At 41.9% G+C, this 22,254-nt stretch overlaps 1 protein-coding gene across 1 annotated transcript; it reads right to left on the bottom strand.

Annotated features, from left to right (window-relative positions):
* Positions 1-466: 466 nt before the first annotated feature.
* On the bottom strand, positions 467-21,902 carry gpr39 (G protein-coupled receptor 39; the record flags this gene model as incomplete). The annotated part of the gene is made up of 2 exons (XM_080412182.1): positions 467-990; positions 21,140-21,902. The coding sequence occupies 2 exons, from the start codon at positions 21,900-21,902 to the stop codon at positions 467-469; spliced, it is 1,287 nt and encodes a 428-aa protein (XP_080268308.1).
* Positions 21,903-22,254: the final 352 nt, after the last annotated feature.

Below are 22,254 nucleotides of genomic sequence, written 5' to 3'. Positions count from 1 at the left end.
CTGTGTGTAAATTAACCAAAATACTGAAAAACAGCGACCTATGATGGTTCACAGAATGAGTGAGTCTAGTCGGCAGCAGCTGGCACCTGCAGTGTTTTCAGCCATCTCCCTCCCCACATTGTCAGGAATTCCCAGCAGGACAAGTCATTATGTTTGCCAGGGCAGTTCCTCGATTGTTGACACTAATGTTAACCTATTTATTAAATTATTATTAAAGTGTCTATAAAATGTTCTCACTGATTTTAGCTATTTGACGTACAATGAAGTATATAGGGTTCAAGAGGTTAAGAAATAATTATTGCCCGGCATTCATCGTTGGTAGTGATCTATATTTATTGTGCATACAGAATATCCATATCTTTATTTCTGGATGCAGTACAAGTGTCATTGTATAAAAAAAGGAAAAAAGTCTGAGTCATGTTCCCTTGACTGTGTGTCTTACAGTATGTTGCATTAAACTTGTGTGTTATATCTCGCTCTCTGAGAGAACAGCTCTCTTTGTCTTGGCGGTTGAATCTGACTGTTCCGCCAGGCACAGGGTCTCCTGCGTGTCCGAGCCCACTCCGGAGTCGGTGGTGCTGGTGGTCTGAAAGGTCGTGAGCACGGGTCGCGGCGCTTCTGTGTCCTTGCTGTCCCGCGTGGTGGAGCGGCTCGCCTTGCTGTGCCGCAGCGACTTGAGTAGCAAGGGCCGCAGCGAACGGGCGGAGGCAGCCTCGGAGTTCCGCAGCACGGTGCGCTTGTTGACATGCTCAATGGTGAGGCGGCAGCGAGACACCTGCAGGAAAACCTCCCGGAACTGCCGGGAGGAGAGGTTGTATAGGAAGGGGTTCAGGACGGAGCTGAGGTAGAAGAAGGTGTCGCCCACAGGGTGAAGGGTCACGTAGCTGCGGAAGTAGGACACGGTCCATTCGTCCTTGGGCTTCGCCACCGTCATGAGGCGCCGCACCTGGTTGGGCATCCAGCACACCATCAGGGACCCAACAATCAGACCTGAGAGGGAGAGCGAAGGGGGGGGGGCAGAAAGAGGGAGGGAGAGCGGGAATAAGACATAAGGAGATAGAGAGGTGGGGGTGGGGGTGGAGTGAGAGAGAAAGCAGGAGAAATAGTGAGAGGGAGGCAGAGACTGGGCTTCACGGCTGATCAGTGTAATTATGAAACATAGCAAACAAACCAACTCTAAAAGACTAACTCTTAATGAAACCTAACGGCATGGTGTCACGGTGACGGTACAACAACAAAACCTTGGAGTAATTCCTTTATCTCATCGGTTCCCAAACGTTTTCAGCTCAAGACCCAAAACAGAAATTTGGTGTCTCCTCTGGACTCAAATTATAATTGTGAAAATAGCAGATCTACAAACCCACAACGCTTTGCATTGTGACATCTTGTGAGCTTGTATTTGATATTTTCAGTATTTTATTAAAATTATTATTATTCAGAAAATCCCTTTATTTTTAGGAATGTTTTTTTTAAGGGGAAAAAATCATATTGACTTGCAACCCATAAAAACAGGTCCACACAGCTTTATCTCATCTGACTCAATGTGCTTCTGCCGTAGAAGGAGCATCACATCAGTCCTCTACTCTTATCTGCTGTTTATCCATCTCACTGCAATGCTTTTAATGTGAGTCACACTGTGACCAAATAGCCTTTCAAAATATAACAGATTGCTCTGTCCCACATCTCATTTCCTGCCGAAGGAAAATGGATGTCCACACTCTTGTTTACCAAACACACGGGACTTCTGGGGAGGGACGGAGGTGTTTTGAAGAAGTGTTTGAATAATTTAGACGTGTTTGAAATTCCAAAAACATAGTGAATCATTTCCAGGGTAGTGTAAGGAGAAACATAGAAGCCATGTCACAGAAAAGTAACATTGTGGTGTTGTGGTATCTGATGATTTGATTTGCAAAGCTGGTTCAAACTTTCATGCTGGTCTTAGAGAACATGTTAAGCAGAAGGATCGATCATCTTTGAGAAAGGTCCTGGTGACCGAAACATTTTTTAATAAATCAATGAAAAGGTTAATGTGCAGGAATTTACTTTGGGAAGAGGCTGACCTTTGACTAGAGTAAGATTATATGATTCCATGACAGATTTGTGGGCGAGTTTCATATTGAAACATGCAATATGGGCAATATGGACATGTTCATTAACAAAAGGGGAAAAGGACAGGGAGTGAGTTCATTTTGAGCTCTCATTCCAGGAGATGACTTCAACCTACCCACCCTTCTGTATTCATTCAACCTCTCTTCATCTCCTTGTCCTCCTACTCATAGAGCTGGAAATGTATACTCTAATAAAATGTGTTCTCCAGATCCTGCACCACCTCTCTGTTACTCCCCTTCATGTCTGAGACGACCATTTCATAACCGTCTCACTCTCCACTCTCCCACCTAAACCTATACCCACCCTCAACTGTCACCACTCAACAGAACCTGAGGTCCTTAAACCTGCGGACCCACCAGTGTTTTATTTTTTGACCGGCCATTCCCACCTAGATATTTAAAAGCGCAACATTTGCGTATATAAATGTGATTCACATTTTGAGCACAGGCAGGACAGTATTCTTTTAGATGTATAGAGGATCGGAATTTTTAAAGACTACGTTGAAACAAACTCTGCACTGCCCGACGGCATGAAGAGTGACAGGAAAAGATGGGAGAGGAAGAGAGCATAGGTCAAGGTCAAGAGACAGATTCAAACCCGAGACTCAGTCCTCTGAATCACCAGCGCACCTTGAAGGAAGGGAAAGTGATTTTCTTTGGTTAAGATAAGTGTTAAATAGCTCTATATTCTGATAGTACTAGTTGCTATAGAGTGTCTGTTCAGTAACAGCAGTCTCTATGTCTCTCCAGCTCTTTATTAAACAGAAAATGCATTTTCAAGTCAGGATACCAATGTTATCCAATCAGGATAGAGAACTCAGTCAGTATACAGATTAAACAAGTGAAATTGGAAGTTGACACAAAGAAATGAGCGGCCAAAATTGGAACGGGAACACTATAAAAATGAAGCTGATAAATGGGTACTCTCTCCTGATTGGCTGAAATGTTGTAACCTACCTGAAAATACTCCACCGGTGGAGCCAGGGCAAAGCGAGCAATGAGGGACTACTTTTATAATACACTGATGTCATCCAGCAGAGTAATGGTTGAACAAAAATGAGACAAAAAGAGTCCTGAGGTAGAAACCAGCTGCTGCAGCCCTGCTGGCCTGGAATCAAATGTCTCAATGAAGAAAGTGCCAGGGAGTTTAGCCACATACTGTAGTAGAAAAATAACAAAGTTGGTATGATGAGTGTGAGAAGAAAAAGATGAGAAGAGTGGAAAAAGCAAAGTATAGAAACAAATATCTCAACCAGAGAGAAGGTAAAGGGGGGGCAGACCAGAAACGGAGACTAGAAAGAAAGGGAATGTTAAAGCAGACTGATAAAAGTGCAGATAATGAATTCTTATCGCTGTGTTTAATAAATAAATCATACCAGGGTGAGTTTTGCTAGATTTTTCAATAGATTGACTGAATATAACTTTCTCATGACCTGTTCTCAAACACTCATTCTTAAATAATACATTATCGTTTAATTCATATTCTGTAACATGTGCATGTCGTCTCTCCTTGGCAGGAGTGTATTTTTTCCATTCACATCAAAAAAGCTAACAATAAATAACTCACAAAACTTGTTTCATGATGAGGAATCATGTTAAGATGTCACTTGGCGTCAATGAAAAAAATGTACAGGTGGATTTTCATGACCTTTGAGTCAACAAGGTCAAAGGACAAGGTCACAACCAATGACAAGATCAAAATGACATTTATTCACAATTACATAGTTTTGGCAGAGGATGCACTTTGAGTACAATCTTAAAGCTTTTCCATTGTTTTATGTGTATCCTGCACTGCAGTCATTTCCCCACTGGGATAACAAAGTTGTATCTTGATTAACTTGACTCATTCAGTCAAGTTAATTAGGTTTTCACTATCCTTCTGTTTGTCTGTCTGTTTGTCAGTGACCATCCTATCTGGACAAGTAATGGCCGGATTGCCATGAAATGTAATGTTCTCAAGAAGAATAAGCTGATTTATTTTGGTCACCCTATGACCTTTCCTCTAGTGCCACCATCAGGTCAAACTTACAATTTTCAAATCAGAATCCATTTCCAGAATCCACTAGGCCGGATCGGATGGCCGAAGGTCGGAGACTATGTTTTCGCCCCTGTCCGTCTGTCAGTATACCATCCATCTGTGTGTCCGTCCGTCAGTATGTCCGTCCGGCATTGTGTCTGTGAGCAGCTAATCTCCAGCTACCGTCCGTAATATTCGTAACAGATTTTCGGATTGTTTATTCGTCACACATTCATGTTCCCAAAACGAAGAAACCTATTGATTTTGGTGACCATATAACCTTCTAACACACCATACATCAGGCCAAACTTTCTCAGCAAACTGAGATATTTTTCAGCCTTGGCAGAGGTCTGCACTGAGTGCATTCTGGGATATTTTTCAGCCTCTGCAGAGGTCTGCATTGAGTGCATTATGGGATATTTGTCAGCCTCGGCAGAGGTCTGCATTGTGTGCAGTATGGGATATTTGTCAGCCTTGGCAGTGGTCTGCATTGAGTGCATTCTTGTTAAATGTGTTGAAAGCTCTGCAAGCATTAATGGTACGTTTTCAAATACGCCTGAAACAGTGATGGTGATGACTCAGTGACAAACTGAGTATGAACTCAAGGCCAGAATAGTGTAGGGCCTACAGGTGAAAAACTGTGGCCCTTTAATTGTCTCCGCCAGGCCGAAAGGCATGGCGAGAGAGTATGTTTTCGCCCCTGTCCGTCCGTCCGTCCGTGTGTCCGTCCGTGTGTCCTGTCTGTGTGTTACCACCAAATCTCCGGCACCGTTGGCCCGGTCGCTCCGAAACTGTGGACACACACTCCCTGGATGCCAATTCAGAACCTCTGCCTCAAATGTTTCACATGGGTCCGTTATAGCGCCACCTGGAGGCCAATTTGTTCAAAACCCATTTTTTTACATTACTCCTACAGATTTTATCCAAACGTCATGCAAATCGGTACACAGTATCTCTATAGTCATGTGATCAACACGGATCTGTCCCATTCCCCATATTCCATCCTCATTGGCTAAGGTTGCCTTCCAAAATGTGCAGGATTGGTCCGTTTTGAACAAAATGCCTAAAATCATGAACGCAGCTTGTGATTTCCGTGAAATTTCACAAACACATTCCCACTAGGCCGAGGAAGAAATGCCACCTGCCATTTTTCACATCAGCCTCATGGTGGCGCTATAAAAGGCTGATTTGTGTTTTTAACTATAACTGCACCGATCTGCGTGAAACTTTTCACGCACACTCCCTAGAGGCCAAGGAAAAACATCCGCCCTGCATTTTTCACATTTGCCTTTTATAGCGACACCAAGAGGCCGACTTATGTATAACACATTTTTGGATATTAAGCCTTCACATTTTATCCAAATTTCACACAAATCGGTACACATGATCTCTATAGTCATGTGATCAAGATGGAACTGTTTGATTTTTCATATTTCATCCTGATTGGCTAACAATGACATCTAAAGTTTGCAGAAGTGGCCCGTTTTGAACAAAATGCCACAAATCATGAACGCAGCGTCCGATTGAGGTGACACTTTACAAGCACATTCGCACTAAGTTGAAGAACAAATGCCACCCTTTAACATTGCCCTATTATAGCGCCACCAGGAGGCCGATTTTTTCAAAACTTTTCTTTGTTGTATTACTCCTACAAATGTTGTCCAATCATCATGCAAATCGGTACCCATTATCTCTATAGTCAAGTGATCAAGATGGTTCTGTCCGATTTCTCATATTCCATCCTGATTGGCAAATTCCGAACATTGTTGGCCCACAATAACCTACCTGACCTGGCGGAGACCTGTGCTCCGAGGAGCACTTTTTCTAGTTAATTCTGTTTTTAAGTTTGTTCCATCTGACACACTGCCTACAGTATATTTCTCAGTCAGGGCAGTCACCTGGAAAATTGGTACAGCGTCAGCCCTATTATGAAACACATCGCAATGCAATGTGTTATAACCTTTTAGAGCTGCTATTTTTGCTTTTAACATTTTTTTGCCTATGACTTGGCCTAAATAGGGACACCAGGTTGAAAGGGGTTAATTTCACTATAATTTCACCAGATAAAAGGTAATCCATTGAGAGAATGTACTGTACAAGAATATTGAGATCATTGGTTTCTCTCTCCCTACCTACAGTATACAGTGAGCAGGTCGGAGTTGCTTAATATCGGTATCGGCCGAGACGAGAACGAGGATGTCTGTCCCCTTTTCAATGCACTACACCCCTGGGAGATGGATTGCTGAGGTGGAGCACAACACAATACCCAAACTGTGCCACTCATATTGTCCTGGAATCGAACACAGAACCTTGTGGTCCAAAGGTGAGTGCTCTCCCAATTGAGCTATGTGGACACAAAACCTTCTGTGTACAGTATTTACCATTGTAGAATTCTGTACTTAATCTAAACAAACATCTTCTCGTGTAAGGGTCCCCCATGGCAACAAATCTTTTCAAATGGGGGTCTGCAGCCTAATATGTATCAATTTACAGGTTCTTGACATGAAAATGTTTGAGAAACAGTGGTCTAGGCAATGCAGTAGGCAAATCGCATACAGTTGCCAGCTGTAGACATAGAAGAAGTCCCAGTTCTTACTACATGCCTGCTTTACTGTTGCATTTCCATTTTGGGTCCATCCCCAAGAGAAACCATTACATTTTGCTCCGTTTTCACCTGCTAGACTGCACAAGGAATGCCCTGGGTAGCTATAGCTGGATGAGTCACTATAGAGTCTTGTGTTACAATTCACAAACTGGCCCTACTGTACAACATTCAAACACTGGTTTGTTCAGTAACAGGGGTCTCCCTGTCTGAACTACTTAACAGTCCTGAATTCTGATCTGTGTGAAATACTCTCATTTGTTTGAATATCTGTTGCCACGCTGGTCGCTTCCGCAGCCCGTTATCAATTCTGACCTCATGACAGTGTTGAACACTCACTGACACAACCAGATGCATGCACACTCTCACGGGTGAAGATTTACTGTCTCTCTGCTGCGGGCAAGAACTATAACTGCCAACTAATTAGAAAGCAATTAGACCAGATTATTGAAGCAATTAATTTCCTGTCTCTGCTGGAGTCCGTCTGATTGTCATTACTTTCGGGTACAGTGGATAATTAGACAGTGATGTAACGACAGGTCATTATACATTGTTATTTAACACAGTTTACAGGGTTAGAGATGGTCAGTCTTGTTGAGCTGTGATTGATCATACACTCACACATAATAAGGCTGGCAATATGGACAAAATCAAATATCACAATATTTTTGACCAAATACCTCAATATCGATATTGCGATAATAGCGTATTGGGACAATAATATCAATCATCTTAAATTGTTCTAACATTTGTGCTGCATCAAGACACATCGTGAGCTTGTATCGGCTATTTTCACTCATTTTGAAAATGTTTGACAAAGTATATAATAAGTGATTAAAGCCAGTGAAAGACAACACTTATTCCATATCACGATATCATGATATCCAAAATCCCCAAAGATATCTAGTCTCATATAACGATAGCGATATATCGATATATTTCCCAGCCCTACTTAATAATTAATACACATTTTCAAAAGCAATATGCAGTTCAACTGAAAAGATGTCACTCAAATGTTTTCGTCCTGACAGAAATACATTGCTTCCTGCGGCGAAGGGAGGCATTACCACAACACATGACAGGAAGCATACGCTTTCCTGGAACTTTCCATGCACTGTCAGAGGAGACAGCAGGTTCATCATACCACATTTGTGCTGTGAAATAGAGAACCGCATTGCATTCAAACAACAACAACAACAACAACAGCGTGTTTGAGACACTCGACTTCACTAAACCACCAAACATGCTCTCACTGAAGATTTCCACATGAACGCATGAAGTCACTGCAAACGTTGTGACAGAAAAAACAAGCTGGATTTCAATCTTTCAAAGTCTTCCCTGTGATCTGTGAAAGTGTCAAAACTTTCTGGGATCATTACGTTACATCCAAAGCACTACATTCCAAACAATTGGGGTGTAAGTAGACTAAACAAGGGGTTACAAAACAGCATCAGTTTGAGACACAAAAGAGAAAATTGGTGTCTCCCCGCCGTCCCTGGGACCCAAACATACAATTAACAAAATACAATTAATCTCTTACACCCTATTTAAAATATAGGCGACTGAAATGGTAATCTACAAGCTCACAACGCGTCACAATGTGACTCCCTTAAGTCCCTGCAGAGTCTACATATTACATTTAAAATCATCCTTAACCCTTACGTTCAATTCATTCTTTCAATGGACTAAAATCTTGTTTTATTTGATGCCCTTCCTGACCTGGCATTTGGCCTTCATGCCCTCAAAAAATGGACAACACCAAAGGCCAAGTGGCCTTGCCCCTAAAATGACAAAATTCCAGGCCTGGTCACGACCCTATGTTTGGGAAACCCTGGACTAAACCACTAAACATATTTCTAAATCTTTTTGATGCCGACCGGTTACACATTCATCCGGGGAGCTCCAATGATTTCATTACATCTTTACATCAATGTAATATGGAAATGAAAAGAAGATGTATTGGGATCTCATATTAGAGAGAGACCGGCCAGAGAAAATCTACATTTGCTGATCTGCCAGGCACAAATAGAGTAATCTCCCCTCTTGCAGCAAATGGATAAAAAAGTGACTATTCATAATGCTCATTAGCTCATATCCGAGGGAAAGTGTGGGGAAATTAATTATCATGCTAACAGAAATTATAGTCATTAGACCAAATACATTGGTGAATATTAGTCAGGTTCGAAGTAATGTAATCATCCTAAGGGAGACTTTCTCTTCTTGGATGTACCCTAATAGATAATCCTTCTGTACTCAGAGGAGTCACTTTTCCTAACACCCATCCCAAGTGTAAATGATATCGTACATTTCCTTGTTGTGGCATGCATACAGTTCCATGTACTTATGTTGTTCTGTACATATTCTGTACATGTCCATAGTGTGTCTAATGCAAACATTCTGAAAATCCGGTACATGTCAGTTTATTTACAATCAATGAAATTTGACCAAATTGTGAATACAAATTGAATCAGTAATCTACAACTTTAAATAAAACAATAATTACAATCACCATACGAAATTAAGCATGTAGATCAGCTATTTTTGTCGAAGAGATATGTTGTAGAGGGAAATCATAGAAGATCTACATAGTATAGAGCCCCAGGCGACACCGCTCATAGGGTTTAAGTGGTTAAATTCCCCAAGTATAAGGTCCTTCCACTCATCCTTGATAATCTAGGTCCTTCATGAATGCCAGCTGGATCAATGGGCCTTGTGTTGATGAAGATGATGAAGGTACTCAGTGAGAATGTTCTTGAGTGTTGAGAATGAATCAGTCAGTGCGTGTTTAAGTGCTGTCAGCACACTTGGCATAGCCTCAAGTGGCTTTTGGCATGTTGACAAGTTGTTTAATCATTCCTTTCCCCCCCTTCTGGGCAGAGGATTCCTCCATTTGCATGCAGAGGAAATCACGTATCATTCTGACTCCTCAATGATTGGGGTAGTCAGATCTACTTGTCAGATCTCTACTTGGAAGATGTGCAACGTTCGATAGGGATCCAGGGCTTTGATCCGGTCGAACAGTATCATTTACTGTACAATGTGCAGTAAATTGATTCAATTAAATTCATAGCCGAGGGAACTAGGGGTGCTGAGGGTACAGTCGCACCCCCACCCCCAGGTGCCGAACGGCATGCCCTCGCATTCCCACCCAAGAGGTTGAAAATGAACGAATATTGATGCAAAAGGAATCTGTCATGTTATTCCGATTAATAATAATGGGACTGGCTGGGATAGGGGAATAAGACAAATTGAAGACAATATTCTTAAACTACATGTTTTTTGTTATCGTTAATGCACTGTCCGTCCGTGTATTATGTTCTGATCGACCACCATGCATTTATGTGATAACATTGCAATGTGTGTGTGTCACAACCAATGACATTCCCGTGTGTTCATTTATTTAGTTTATCACTTAATCAAAGGTTGCTATTTTAAACTACTGTTTACACCAGAGAGAGGGGGAGAGAGAGAGTATAATGTATTGTTATTGCTTTTCTTACTAAAAAGCCAATGTCTCAATTCAATTCAATTCAATTCAACTAAAAAAAAATCAAATCTCTACTCTCTAAAATGTGACACTAAATACTAATTAGCAGTTTACTAATATTGATAACAGCTACACACTGACAACAATGTAGAGTCAGTGTTCAGATGCATTACCAACTATATTGACCGTAAACAAATACCATTATTTTGATTTCAACTGAAGGTCAGAGCTCATCAAGGGTACAGTGGACACGATCACCAATCACCACCAACACTGACATCATCACAGAGCTGAATCAATCAATACTAATGCCTTTGCAGATTCCAAGCCAGGGTTGGTTTTACTTTAATTAAAACAGGGATTGCCAGTGGTGGAAGAAGTAGTAGAAGTAAAAGTAGCAATACTACAATGTAGAAATACTAAAAAGTAAAAGTCCTGCATTCAAAATTGTATTTCGTAAAAGTACAAACGTATTGGCATGAAAATTTACTTAAAGTACTCATTATGCAGAATGCCCCATTTCAATAATTACAAAAAGAAATATTTCAAAAATAATTAAAACCTTTCAAAAATAGCAAATCTAAAAGCTTGTTGTGAGTTTTTAATTCTGCTATTTTCGGCGCAGATATTTAGTGTGGAGCAAAAAAAGTCCTAGGGACTCGTTTCCATTGTGGTCCTACACACACACACACGCACACGCACACACATGCACACACACACACACACACACACACACACACGCGCACACACACACACACACACACACACACACACACACACACACACACACACACACAAACACATACACACATACACACACGCGCACACACACGCACACACACACACACACACACACACACACACACACACACACACACACACACACACACACACACACCTGACCTTAACCACTTAAACCCTATACTCAGTTGACCGTGGTCCCTCCGGGATCTATAGCCTACTTGTTCCCCTACTTTTTTGCCTCTACACCAAATCACTATGCTAAAATAGGCAATCTAAGCCCACAACGCTTGTACGTGTCACTCGACCTTTGGATTTAAACCATGTTCGTCAACTTGGACCTTAGTTCCCTGTTTGGTTTAGGTCTTAGTTTTGTTTGCCTGATTTACATTTACTTGTTTAGTTTTGTAACTCTGAGTTCTGTTAATTCCCCTGTGATTCTTGTGTATCTTATTTTGTCATTTCATGTTTTGTCTTATTATGTTTGTCATTTCACTGATTTCAATGTAGGTGTGAGGTTTATGTTTATGCTGAGTCATCTGTAAAAGTAACTATAGTTCTTGATAAGGTTTTGATCTGCCCAGTTGATTGGGAAAACTTTAGTTTAATAATAAACCTGTTGACTTTTGATTTGAACCTTGTCTGCTGCATTTGGGTCCTAATCTGCACTCATACCGTGTCTATTTTTGCCGAATGTTGGGAGACTAGGGTTAAAGTTATGTACGTGTACTAAGATGTCAGTATCCAGTGCATGAATTATTAATCAGATGCCATGCCAGTGATAGTTCACAACCCACTCGGTGAAAATTCACTTGCAGAAATGATCAAAACACCAAGCAACCTGGAGAGCTCATCCTTTCTTCTCCACTTGGTTTTTAATTGCCTTTTCAAGACCAAATGTGAGAAACGGATGATTTGCTTGTTTGGATAAAGGCATAGCTCCTTTACTCTTTACTTCTGCTGTTTCCCTCCCAAAGGAAACGATACAAGAAGAAAAAGAAAACAATCCTCCAGATTCTCCTCACCTGTTCAGCCTCAGCAACCTAGAAACATGCCAGAGGGGCCTCTCAGGAGGACAACAACATGTTCCTTAAAATACGTCTTGGTCTCGAGACCTTGAGAGCCCTGTCTGTTTTTGCCTTGGAGGTTGTCTTCTGGGATGTACGTGTGTGTGAGTGTGCGTGCTTGCTTGTCTGAGTGCAACTAGTTCAAACATCTCAGTATGCACATATACTGGTGATAGATTGCACATACACCTGTACCTAGGCCTACTGTACAGGGTATATTTTATATTTATCAACTACAGTACATCTACATGTCTATATGTACGATTTTACTGTTGACACTCTTTGTACATATGCCTACATTACTATATGACTATATTAATATGATAGATATTCATTTATATCCGTCAAGTCCAAGTATACAGAAGGCCAGGTAAGTCTATGTATATGCCATTTTTATTGCTGATAGAATGTGCACAATACTTACGCCTCTATTCCTACCTACTGGTGGCCTATACACTAACACCTAACTAGCCCAGTTACGTAGGGCCAAGTCAGATGTTAAGTCATCTTGTTAAGTCATCATGCCCACTGTATGTTGCACATACTTTCATCGAACTATTTCATGCCTTGTTCTGGCTCTCTGCTCAACCATTTCTCAAATCTTCTTTTGTTTTTCAAAATGCAAGAGGCCAGCTATTACTGAGGTCACTGGGAGGCAGCAGAGGTGTAATAAGGGGGGAAGTACAAATTCACTTGATTAGCAGAAATTGTGTTAGTGTTAGTTAAAGTGAAACAAACAAACAAATACATACATGGTTTGCATCACATTATGAAATTATGATGCATTACAGTGATGGCATGCATCAAATCTGCTGCTCTACAAGCCCTGAGCCTAAGCAGACAAATAAACACACCCTACACATGGTGGTCCATGAATCGCACACACAAACACTGACACACACACACACACACACACAGACAGACACACACACACACACACACACACACACACACACACACACACACACACACACACACACACACACACACACACACACACACATGTTTTTTTTTTAATGGACCGAAATAAAGATTTACTACTACTATTACTACTACTACTACTACACACACACACACACACACACACACACACACACACACACACACACACACACACACACACACACACACACACACACACACACACACACACCAAGAATGGTCTCCCATGAGCCGGGGGGGGGCTCTGCTGTCACTTCTGTGAAGCCTGGCCGTTAGCGTAGCTAGCTAGCTGCTGGGGTGCAGAGCTCAGGAGCACATCATTAAACTAACCGACTGTCATTCGGGGGAGAGAGAGAGAGAGACAGACAGACAGACAGACAGACAGGTTGGTGGTGTAGGCCAAGGCAGGAGGGGGAGAGAGGGATAGGGGGGAAGAGGGGAGGTGGAAAGAGAGGGAGCCAGAAGGGTTGGAGAAAGAGGGAGGGTGGACGAAATAGAAAGGTGAAAAAGGTATAAAAGTGCAAAAGAGAGAGAGAGAGAGAGATAGAACAGAGTGAAAGCGGCACATTCATCGACCTGCCCAGTGGGGTTCATGCATCTCCGGCAACAAATCCTCCCAGAGGTTTATTCTCCCTGCCAGTCGCTCAGTAAAAACGCTTTACAAGAACCCAGCAGAGCAGCAGCATCTGCAGTCTTGCACAATAAACGAACCCCATCGATCCATGGGACGGGGGTCTGTGTGTGGCAATAGGCTTGTCACGGTTTATGAGCTATAGCCACCTCCTGGTAAGCTTGGAGAGAGAGGTTCATAAGGGGAGGACATGGTTTATCAAAGACCAAAGAGGATTCAATCGTCAAACAGCCTTAGGTTACAAACAGGGTCAGAGTTTAACTGTCACGGGGGGTGTATTTTCACACTCACAAGGCCTTTCAATTATTAGAGCCCAATCGGAGCTTGTAGATCTGCTATTTTCTGACACCGGCTTGCAACTACGTTTATAAGCCAGGTTTGACTCACTCACACATTCCCACAAGTTTGATCTCTTTTGCCAAATAGGGTACAGTAGAAACAGAAGACACTGCGGGTGAATAATTCAATTCTTGCGTGTCAGTCCCCTGCATCTGGTCCCTGACTATCAGGGGCCCCCGTAAATCGGGACCATTTCAATTGACGGGTGAAACATACTGTAGTTCGGCCACCTCTCTCTAGTCTACACCTTCCAGACAGCACATTTTAATTTATACTTTGTTGTTCTTCTAATGAAAACAGTGAACATGCATTTTTTTCTGTCTACGGCATACCATCACAATTTGTATGCAGCATATGCATCAGATCTATGTTGTCACACTGTTGGAATCACAGGTTCCCATCCTATAGAGAGCACATTGCTTGCTCTTAGGTATGAGTAATGATGAATGCCGGGCCACATAAGTACTATCTGTTATCTACGCTGTCTATAAAGACTTGAACAATAGCCTCCCCAACCTCCATTTTATTTTTCTAGTTATACTCCTAGTTATATCCTTTCGCTCGCAAAATCACATGTCTTCTCAGTGCCCATCTGAGACTGACTATGACTCTCCACATCACAATTTTGGATATAAAAAAGGTCACAAGACAAAAGGCTGAAGGCAGCAACTATAAAATTAATATTCACTTCACAAATGCTTGCTCCAGGTCACTAAAAAGGTATCTGAAGCAATTAACCTTCCATCCTAGATGCGATGTGTGGGCACCTTAACGACTTCATGCACTACTTTTAATTACTTTCTGAAACCACAACTGGGATTAAAAGTTATTCCAAGGTAAAGCAGAGCGGCAACAGGAGAGTGGTGTTGTATTTCCAGAGATAATTGACATCGGTGCTTAGTACACAGTACAGACAACTTTCAACAGAGACTCATGTCATACATTTATGTTATGTATGTGTGGCCATCCCTTGCATAATAACATATCCATGGTAGTAGGGAACAGTTAACCAGTATTCTGACAGTATTGTATTGACACATGTTAGTTAATTCAGTCCTTATTTCCCCTTGAAGAAAGCAAGTCTTGTGAAGGTATTTATTAGATTGTTGCATAAAGACAATACAGTTCCATGATATGGAAATACCAAGTATTTCTTTCTACTGGGTCTCAGTACAAAATACTCCACTGCAATAATGACAAGTCACACATAGTCAAATCAAATGTCCTATTCAAATACAGAGGGTGCAGCGTACTCACTTGTGACACAAACTAAGTCAATAGATCTGAGAGTAAGTGGTCAGATATTATTGATGCCAGCCTGTTGACCTCCCATTTTAGAGATATTTCAATATGAAAATTAGGAAGCTGCACTGCAGCTGCTACCACAGCTGTTTATATCAGGCTGTTTCAGCTTCAATTCTGAAGCTAGCTTTCTGTACTAGATGATAACACTATAGCATAGCTCTGGGCAAAATCCATGTGGTTCTTTTAATATTCCAATTAAAAAAATATTGCTTAGTCACACAGAAATGATGGTCAGCATGGCTGTCTAAAGAGCATTTTGATCATTCTGCAATCATCTCAATTATTGAGGTTGGCTGTGCAACAGATATGAGATAATAAAAATAAAATATCACGCCATTATGGCCTGTATATCAGCAATAAAAAACACACTGTACATTCTGAATCAGTGCTCATGAATATTTATTGATACTACTAAACACAATTGTACCCCTCAGTGTTTGTCTTAAAAGATGGATGACGTACATACACAGTGTCAGATGCTTGGTAATAATACCACACAACACTAGACACACAGGGACACCAAGTAGCAGGACCGTCCATAAATTTACGATTAAACGACTGGTATGTCTAACATCTGTTGATTATCGTCCTTATGCTAATCCTTGCTAAGGGGCAATGGGGACAATAATACATGCCAACAGCTCTGTTAAATATTTAACTCCCATGTCATCAATTTCAGGAAATATTTCTCTTGGTATATCTATATCTCTCTGCCTTAAAGTAGGCAGTTTACAAACAAACACAAAGACACGCACGCACGTACGCACGCACGTGTGTGCACACACACACACACACACACACACACACACACACACACACACACACACACACAAACACACACACACACACACACACACACGTGCGCACAACTCAGTTCATAGCAGAGAGTATTGTTAGTTGTCTCATTTTGTGAATCACTTCAACCATTTTTAGAGAGACACATTTACTGATTAAATTCTGGTAAGGTCAACGTTTCTACATACACAGTGTCAGATGCCACCACAGACCAGCATACTTGTGTGTAACTGAGGCACAACTCCTTCTACGTTCGGTTCCACTATTTATCCTGCGCTAATTGGACTGCCATCATCTCTATCATTATTTGAATGACATTTCCTACAACAGCTCTCATGTGGATCAAGTGTCTATATTCAACACAGACTGTGCATGCTGTGTCCATACACACCATACATGGTATTCTACAAGTGTACCGTATACTATGTCCAGCTAGGGGGGTGCATGCCTGGCTGACATCTCACAATGGATGTCCTGCCCCCTGCACAATCTTTCCATTTCCATCAACAACACCCTCACTCCTGCATGCTCAAACTGCAAAGAACCTGAGAGTGGCCCGGATGGTCAGCTGTCCTTCAATGCAAACATTGCAGCGATCACCTCCATCATGTAGGTTTATACTTTACCACATCTAGAGGATCAGACCCTTCCTCACCAAGGAGTCTGTCCAGCTCATTATCCAGGCCTCAGTCATCTCCAGTACCATTGCAACTCCTTATTGGCCTCGCAGCATGCTCACTGAAGCCCCTCCAAATGATCCAGAATGCTGCAGCATGCCTGGCCTTCAACCTCCCAAAATGTTCACGTCACCCCACTTCTGCGTTCCCTTCACTGGCTTCCAGTTGCTGCCCGCACTCAGTAAAAAACACTGATGACCTACAAGGGCATGGCACCCCCGTTACCTTCAGGACATGATCCACCCCGTCCCCTACACCCCTTCCTGCACACATATATAGCTAACCCAAGACATCTGCCCCTCCCTTCCCTTTGACACGCTGACCAATGCTCCAAGCATCCTAGACTCTTCTCCCTCCTGGCTCCCAAGCTGTGGAATGACCTCTGACCCCCAGGTCTGCATTTTGGAATGATGTGCAACCCAACTATCTGTCTGTCATTATGTATGTTTATATTCAACCCAGCAATATGATGTTGATGTGCGTAAGTATCCGTTAAAGTAGTCTACACTTTTTACCATAATAAATAATGTAGTATTTAATATAATAGCTATAATATAATTGCTATAAAATACTCCTACAGTACATTACAATAACATACTCCAACAGTAATAAGGATATTCAATTAGTTTAACCTTTTAACCATTTAACACACAAACAAATTGAAATAAAGAGCAAAAATGACCATCACATTACCTCAGTCCCTAATGAGTTTTTACCCAATCTTGAATCTTGATCATTCATCGTTCATTGAATTCATTTGTAATGTAAACAAGCTTTGCCTTTTTGTGTTCAATCCATTTGTTGCTTTTAATTGGTGACACTGTGTTGTTTAATCGTTGCCAATAAAGTATTCAATTCTATTCTATTCTATTCTATTCTATTATTATTTTTTTCAATCTGTTTATTCAAATTTTCCCATAATAAACAAACAAACAAAACATACAAAGATACACAAATAACAGCATAAAATATATTAAAATATTATTTACACCCTAACCCTAACACAAACACAGAAACACAAAACAAGCTCCCCACCCCAATACACAATAGGACATAGATAATACACCGGAAGAGACTAAATAAAATACAGATTCACAAAATACAGAAGCCGTTTTCATGTGGTGAACAAGTGAAGACACCACTCACTATAGCACAGGAAAAAATCAGGAGGATACCTATTGCCTGGCTTCTACTTAATAAATAAAGGACTATTTTATTCTATTCTAATTTACAGAATATAACTGTTTGATTCATAAACAAAGTGTAATTATTGTGTATTACTATTAGCTATTTATGTTCTGCAGGCTGCAAGTGGCTGAACCTTTGGTATGTATTCAAATATATCAGGTCACCATCTTGCTCAAAAGCATGAACATTTACTAGCAACACAGTTCTAAATAAAGATATTGAATGTCTGCATGTGTGGAGATGCCCAGATGACAAATCCTGATTTTAGCTGGAGCTGTTACACTCAAACAGAAATTATACAGAAAATGTATAGAATTGCTTACAAATAGCTGTCCCACACACCCCTTGCACATATTCAGTGCCAGTCAGACTGTGAAATCAATACCTTGCAATCAGTCCAAGCAGTGAGCCCGTTACCCGCTGTGACACCAGCATTTACCTCTCTGCAGCCACTGGGCTGAGACAGCTAAGGAATCTAAAATCTTAAGGGACTCGCGTCGTCTCCACAGGCCATGCAAAGATATGGCAGGAATGACAAATATACCAACTAACACAATGCTACCCTTGCTGCTTGCCATAGAAATTACATTGTGGCTCCTTGTTATTTTTGTAATTTATCTCTTCGGCATCAGAATAAAAGTTAAAGATGAGCTGGAAAAGGTGTGACGGCTTTCAGACAATAGAGGAGAAGGTCCAGATGAATAATTTATGCATGATTTGTGATTCACACTTCATGGTTAACAAGCTGTGCATGTAATATGTGACTAAGCTCTTCAAATTGATTCCTTTTTGGCTTGTTGCATAAATTGCATGTGCATGAGCTGATTGGAAAAGGAAAACAGCAAGAAATATCACCACAGTTGATCACCACTGGACTGGGAGCTGTAAAGAGCAGAGAATGAATTCATATGCTGCTGATTGGTAATGTATGTAACAACACTAGGCTACATGACACATTCAAGTCATGAGTGTGTCAGGGTATTTTAGATATGTATGTAATACCAGGAATGTCTATGTCATTGGAGAGGAGAAAGCCACAGCCTTAAGACAGACCGACGGACGGACGGACGGATGGACTATATGACTACAGGGCTATATACTGTATAGTATATGTTTTTATTTTTTTTACACCACACCATTTGATCAGTAATTTAAAAAAATCTATGAACCAGCAGTTACCTAACACTGATACATGAACAATACTAAATAAACACTTCACAGAGACAAAGAAAATATATACACAATATATTCAAATCTCTTAGATGGCAATCTTCAAGAAACTCAACAAAATGTCCCCATATATCAACAAAGCTCTGCATCTTAAGCCCAGTCGCAGGTCGGCACAGTTAGGGGATTCTGTTGCAAATGGTAGCAAGTTGCAACTTGTTGAATCATTATGCAAATCATTGGTGTGGACTGGGCTTCATAAGTTAGTTTTTCCATGACTAGTGGAAAGCGTTTAATCCAATGTTCAACTGTTGGTACCTCTGTATTTTCCAGGCAATTGCCATACAGTGTTTTGCGTCGACTGAGCATAACTATATTTGTATTTGCAACTGACAGTCTAAACTCCGATGGCAGTAATCCTAGTATAAACATCCTAGGACAAACATCCAGAACAAAATAAATAATAATAGATATGATTTGTATGACTTTTTCCCATGCAGAAATCTGCGGATCCGGATCTTCAAATAGTAGTCAACATGAAGTTGAACCTTTTTTTCTTTCTTTTTTCTATTATTGGTTTTGTGGTGTTATATTTTTGGAAGAATCAGCATGCGTTCATTTATTTGCCAAAAGAGTGACTTTGTGAGTTGTTTCACTGTGCAATGTAAGTCAATGAGGAGACTATTTTTGGAATATCAATTTCAAATCAATGGAGCAATGGAGCATATGGAACCAATTGGACTATGACAAGGTACAAACTACACTGCCCAAACCTCTATCAAAATGGCATTGCGCTGTAAGCCATATAGAGCACTGAAGTCTGACGCCACTAGAGGGCGCTGTTTCACGGGTTTGTGGCTTTATTTTTTGTGTTGAAATCCCCATTTGGGAATCTCAGATCACGTCATATAAGAACTGTGTTCCAAACATAAACACACCACCCTGGCGTTTTTGTCAGGGGGGTGGCTCTGCATCGTTTATGATATTCATTCATATTTGATACAGCCTGTTTCTGGCGAAAATGGAAAGAATTCTGCCTTAAAAGCCTTAAAGGAACTACTACTTCCGGGTCTGAAATCACGCGTTCATGGGTAATGTAGTCTTTGGGTTGTTTGACTCGTTTCTAGTGTTTATATTGTGTTACTCTTTGGGTAAATGTGTACATTTACACCTTCAGTCGATGCTTCATGTCCATATGAGTAAAATCGCCAGGGTGGTGTGTTTATTTTTGGAACACAGTTCTTATATGAAGCGATCTAAGATTCCCCAATGAGGATATCAACACAAAAAGTAAAGCCACGATCCTGCACAAAAGCGCCCTCTACTGGCAATGATGTCAGGACTTCGGTGCTCTATATTGTAGTAAAATAGTGAACATAGTGAAAAAAGCTGATCTATGCGACGAGTTGTGAACTTTTTCATTTTTTTCGTATTATTATTTACTCGCGACATATAAAAATGGGTGCGCCTGAAACTATTTATTAAAAAAATTCTACTGGGAGCTAACGGTGTGCGGACTTCCCCTCTTTTTCTCAACTATTGTGGCGGAACATGAGACTCATGTTGATAGCTAGGGGCACAGGGTCAATTTTACACGTCCCATCCAGTGATAAACATAGGAAGACTGTTTGACAACCTGACAGCATGCATACACTCACAGACACACGCCGACATCCTTGCACACACACACACACACACACACACACACACACACACACACACACACACACACACACACACACACACACACACACACACACACACACACACACACACACACACACACACACACAATAAGAACATTTTACTTACACTAGCTTTTTACTCTTGAGGGGACATTTAGAGTAGACACAAGCAGTGTGTCTGTCTCTCTCTCTCTCTCTCTCTCTCTCTCTCTCTCTCTCTCTCTCTCTCTCTCTCTCTCTCTCTCTCTCTCTCTCTCTCTCTCTCTCTCTCTCTCTCTTTCTGCACCCGGACTGCTTTCTCTCTCTCACATGCACATATACACACAGCTACATCAAGAAGGAAAAGTATAATAAAATATGTATAATAAAAGTCATAAACCAAACATACCTAGAAACAGGATGGTCTGCTTCCTGGCCGTCTTGACCTTTGAACTTTGAGCTCCTTTGACCTCTCCTGCTCCCATCGGTTTTCGCAGGACCAGGATCATGGCCCGGCACATGACGGCCACGCAGACCAGCACCACCATGTAGACGATGAACGCTGTGAAGATGCTGACCCTGTACATGACCCAGCGCTCCCTCAGGTTGGTGCAGAAGGTTAGGTTCTGAGCGGGCCTGTCGGCCCGGGGTGGGACGTGCCCCTCGGTTCCTGTGGCCATCAGCAGCGGCAGCGCCACGGCCACGGAGGCCAGCCAGGCGAAGGCGATGAGGCAGGAGGTCCGCCTACCCGTCAGGGCCTTGAACTGGAATGGGTGGCAGATGGCCGTGTAGCGCTCGAAACTCAGAGTGGCCACATTGAGGATGGTGGCATAGCTGCAGGCCTCAAACAGGAAGTTGTAGATCTTGCAGGAGGCGTCGCCCGAGGAGGTGGTGAAGGGAAACCAGGTGGCGCTGTAGAGCTCCACAGGCATGCCAATGAGGAGCACCAACAGGTCGGAGCACGCCAGGCTCACCATGTGGTCCGTCACGTTCTTCTGCAGGTAGCCATTGCGCCGGAGCACCTGTGTCACCCGGATGGTCACAGCATTACCCAAAATTCCCGTCACCAGGATGAGGCTGTAGAGAACGGTGAGGAAGACTTTGAGAGAAAAGCTGGGTTCCAGCTCGTGCCAGTTCTTTTCCTCTGCTATCTCTGCGTCTTCAAAGTTCATGGCGACCAACTGGTGAGCTCAGATTTTGTCCTATTGATTTCTCCCTCTCTCTCTCTCTTTCCCTCTCTCTCTCCTTTACCTTATCAGTTCCACAGGGCTCAGTTCCACAGGGCTCAGTTCCACAGGGCTCAGTTCCACAGGGCTCAGTTCCACAGGGCTCAGTTCCACAGGGCTCAGTTCCACAGGGCTCAGTCCCTGCGATCAGGCCAGCGAGAGGAGTCAAAATCCACAGGCGAGAAATCTTATGAGATAAAAAGCCATATATCGGAGATTCTTAACTCACCCGAAACTCTGATGGATTCCTCAGGCAAGTAATCCCAGTGGCTGGGAAACATTCAGTCACCATTGGATA

Source organism: Gymnoscopelus braueri (genome assembly GCF_963280865.1).
Source record: "Gymnoscopelus braueri genome assembly, chromosome: 18".
NCBI lineage: Eukaryota > Metazoa > Chordata > Actinopteri > Myctophiformes > Myctophidae > Gymnoscopelus > Gymnoscopelus braueri.
This window is presented reverse-complemented; position numbering and strand designations above follow the sequence as displayed.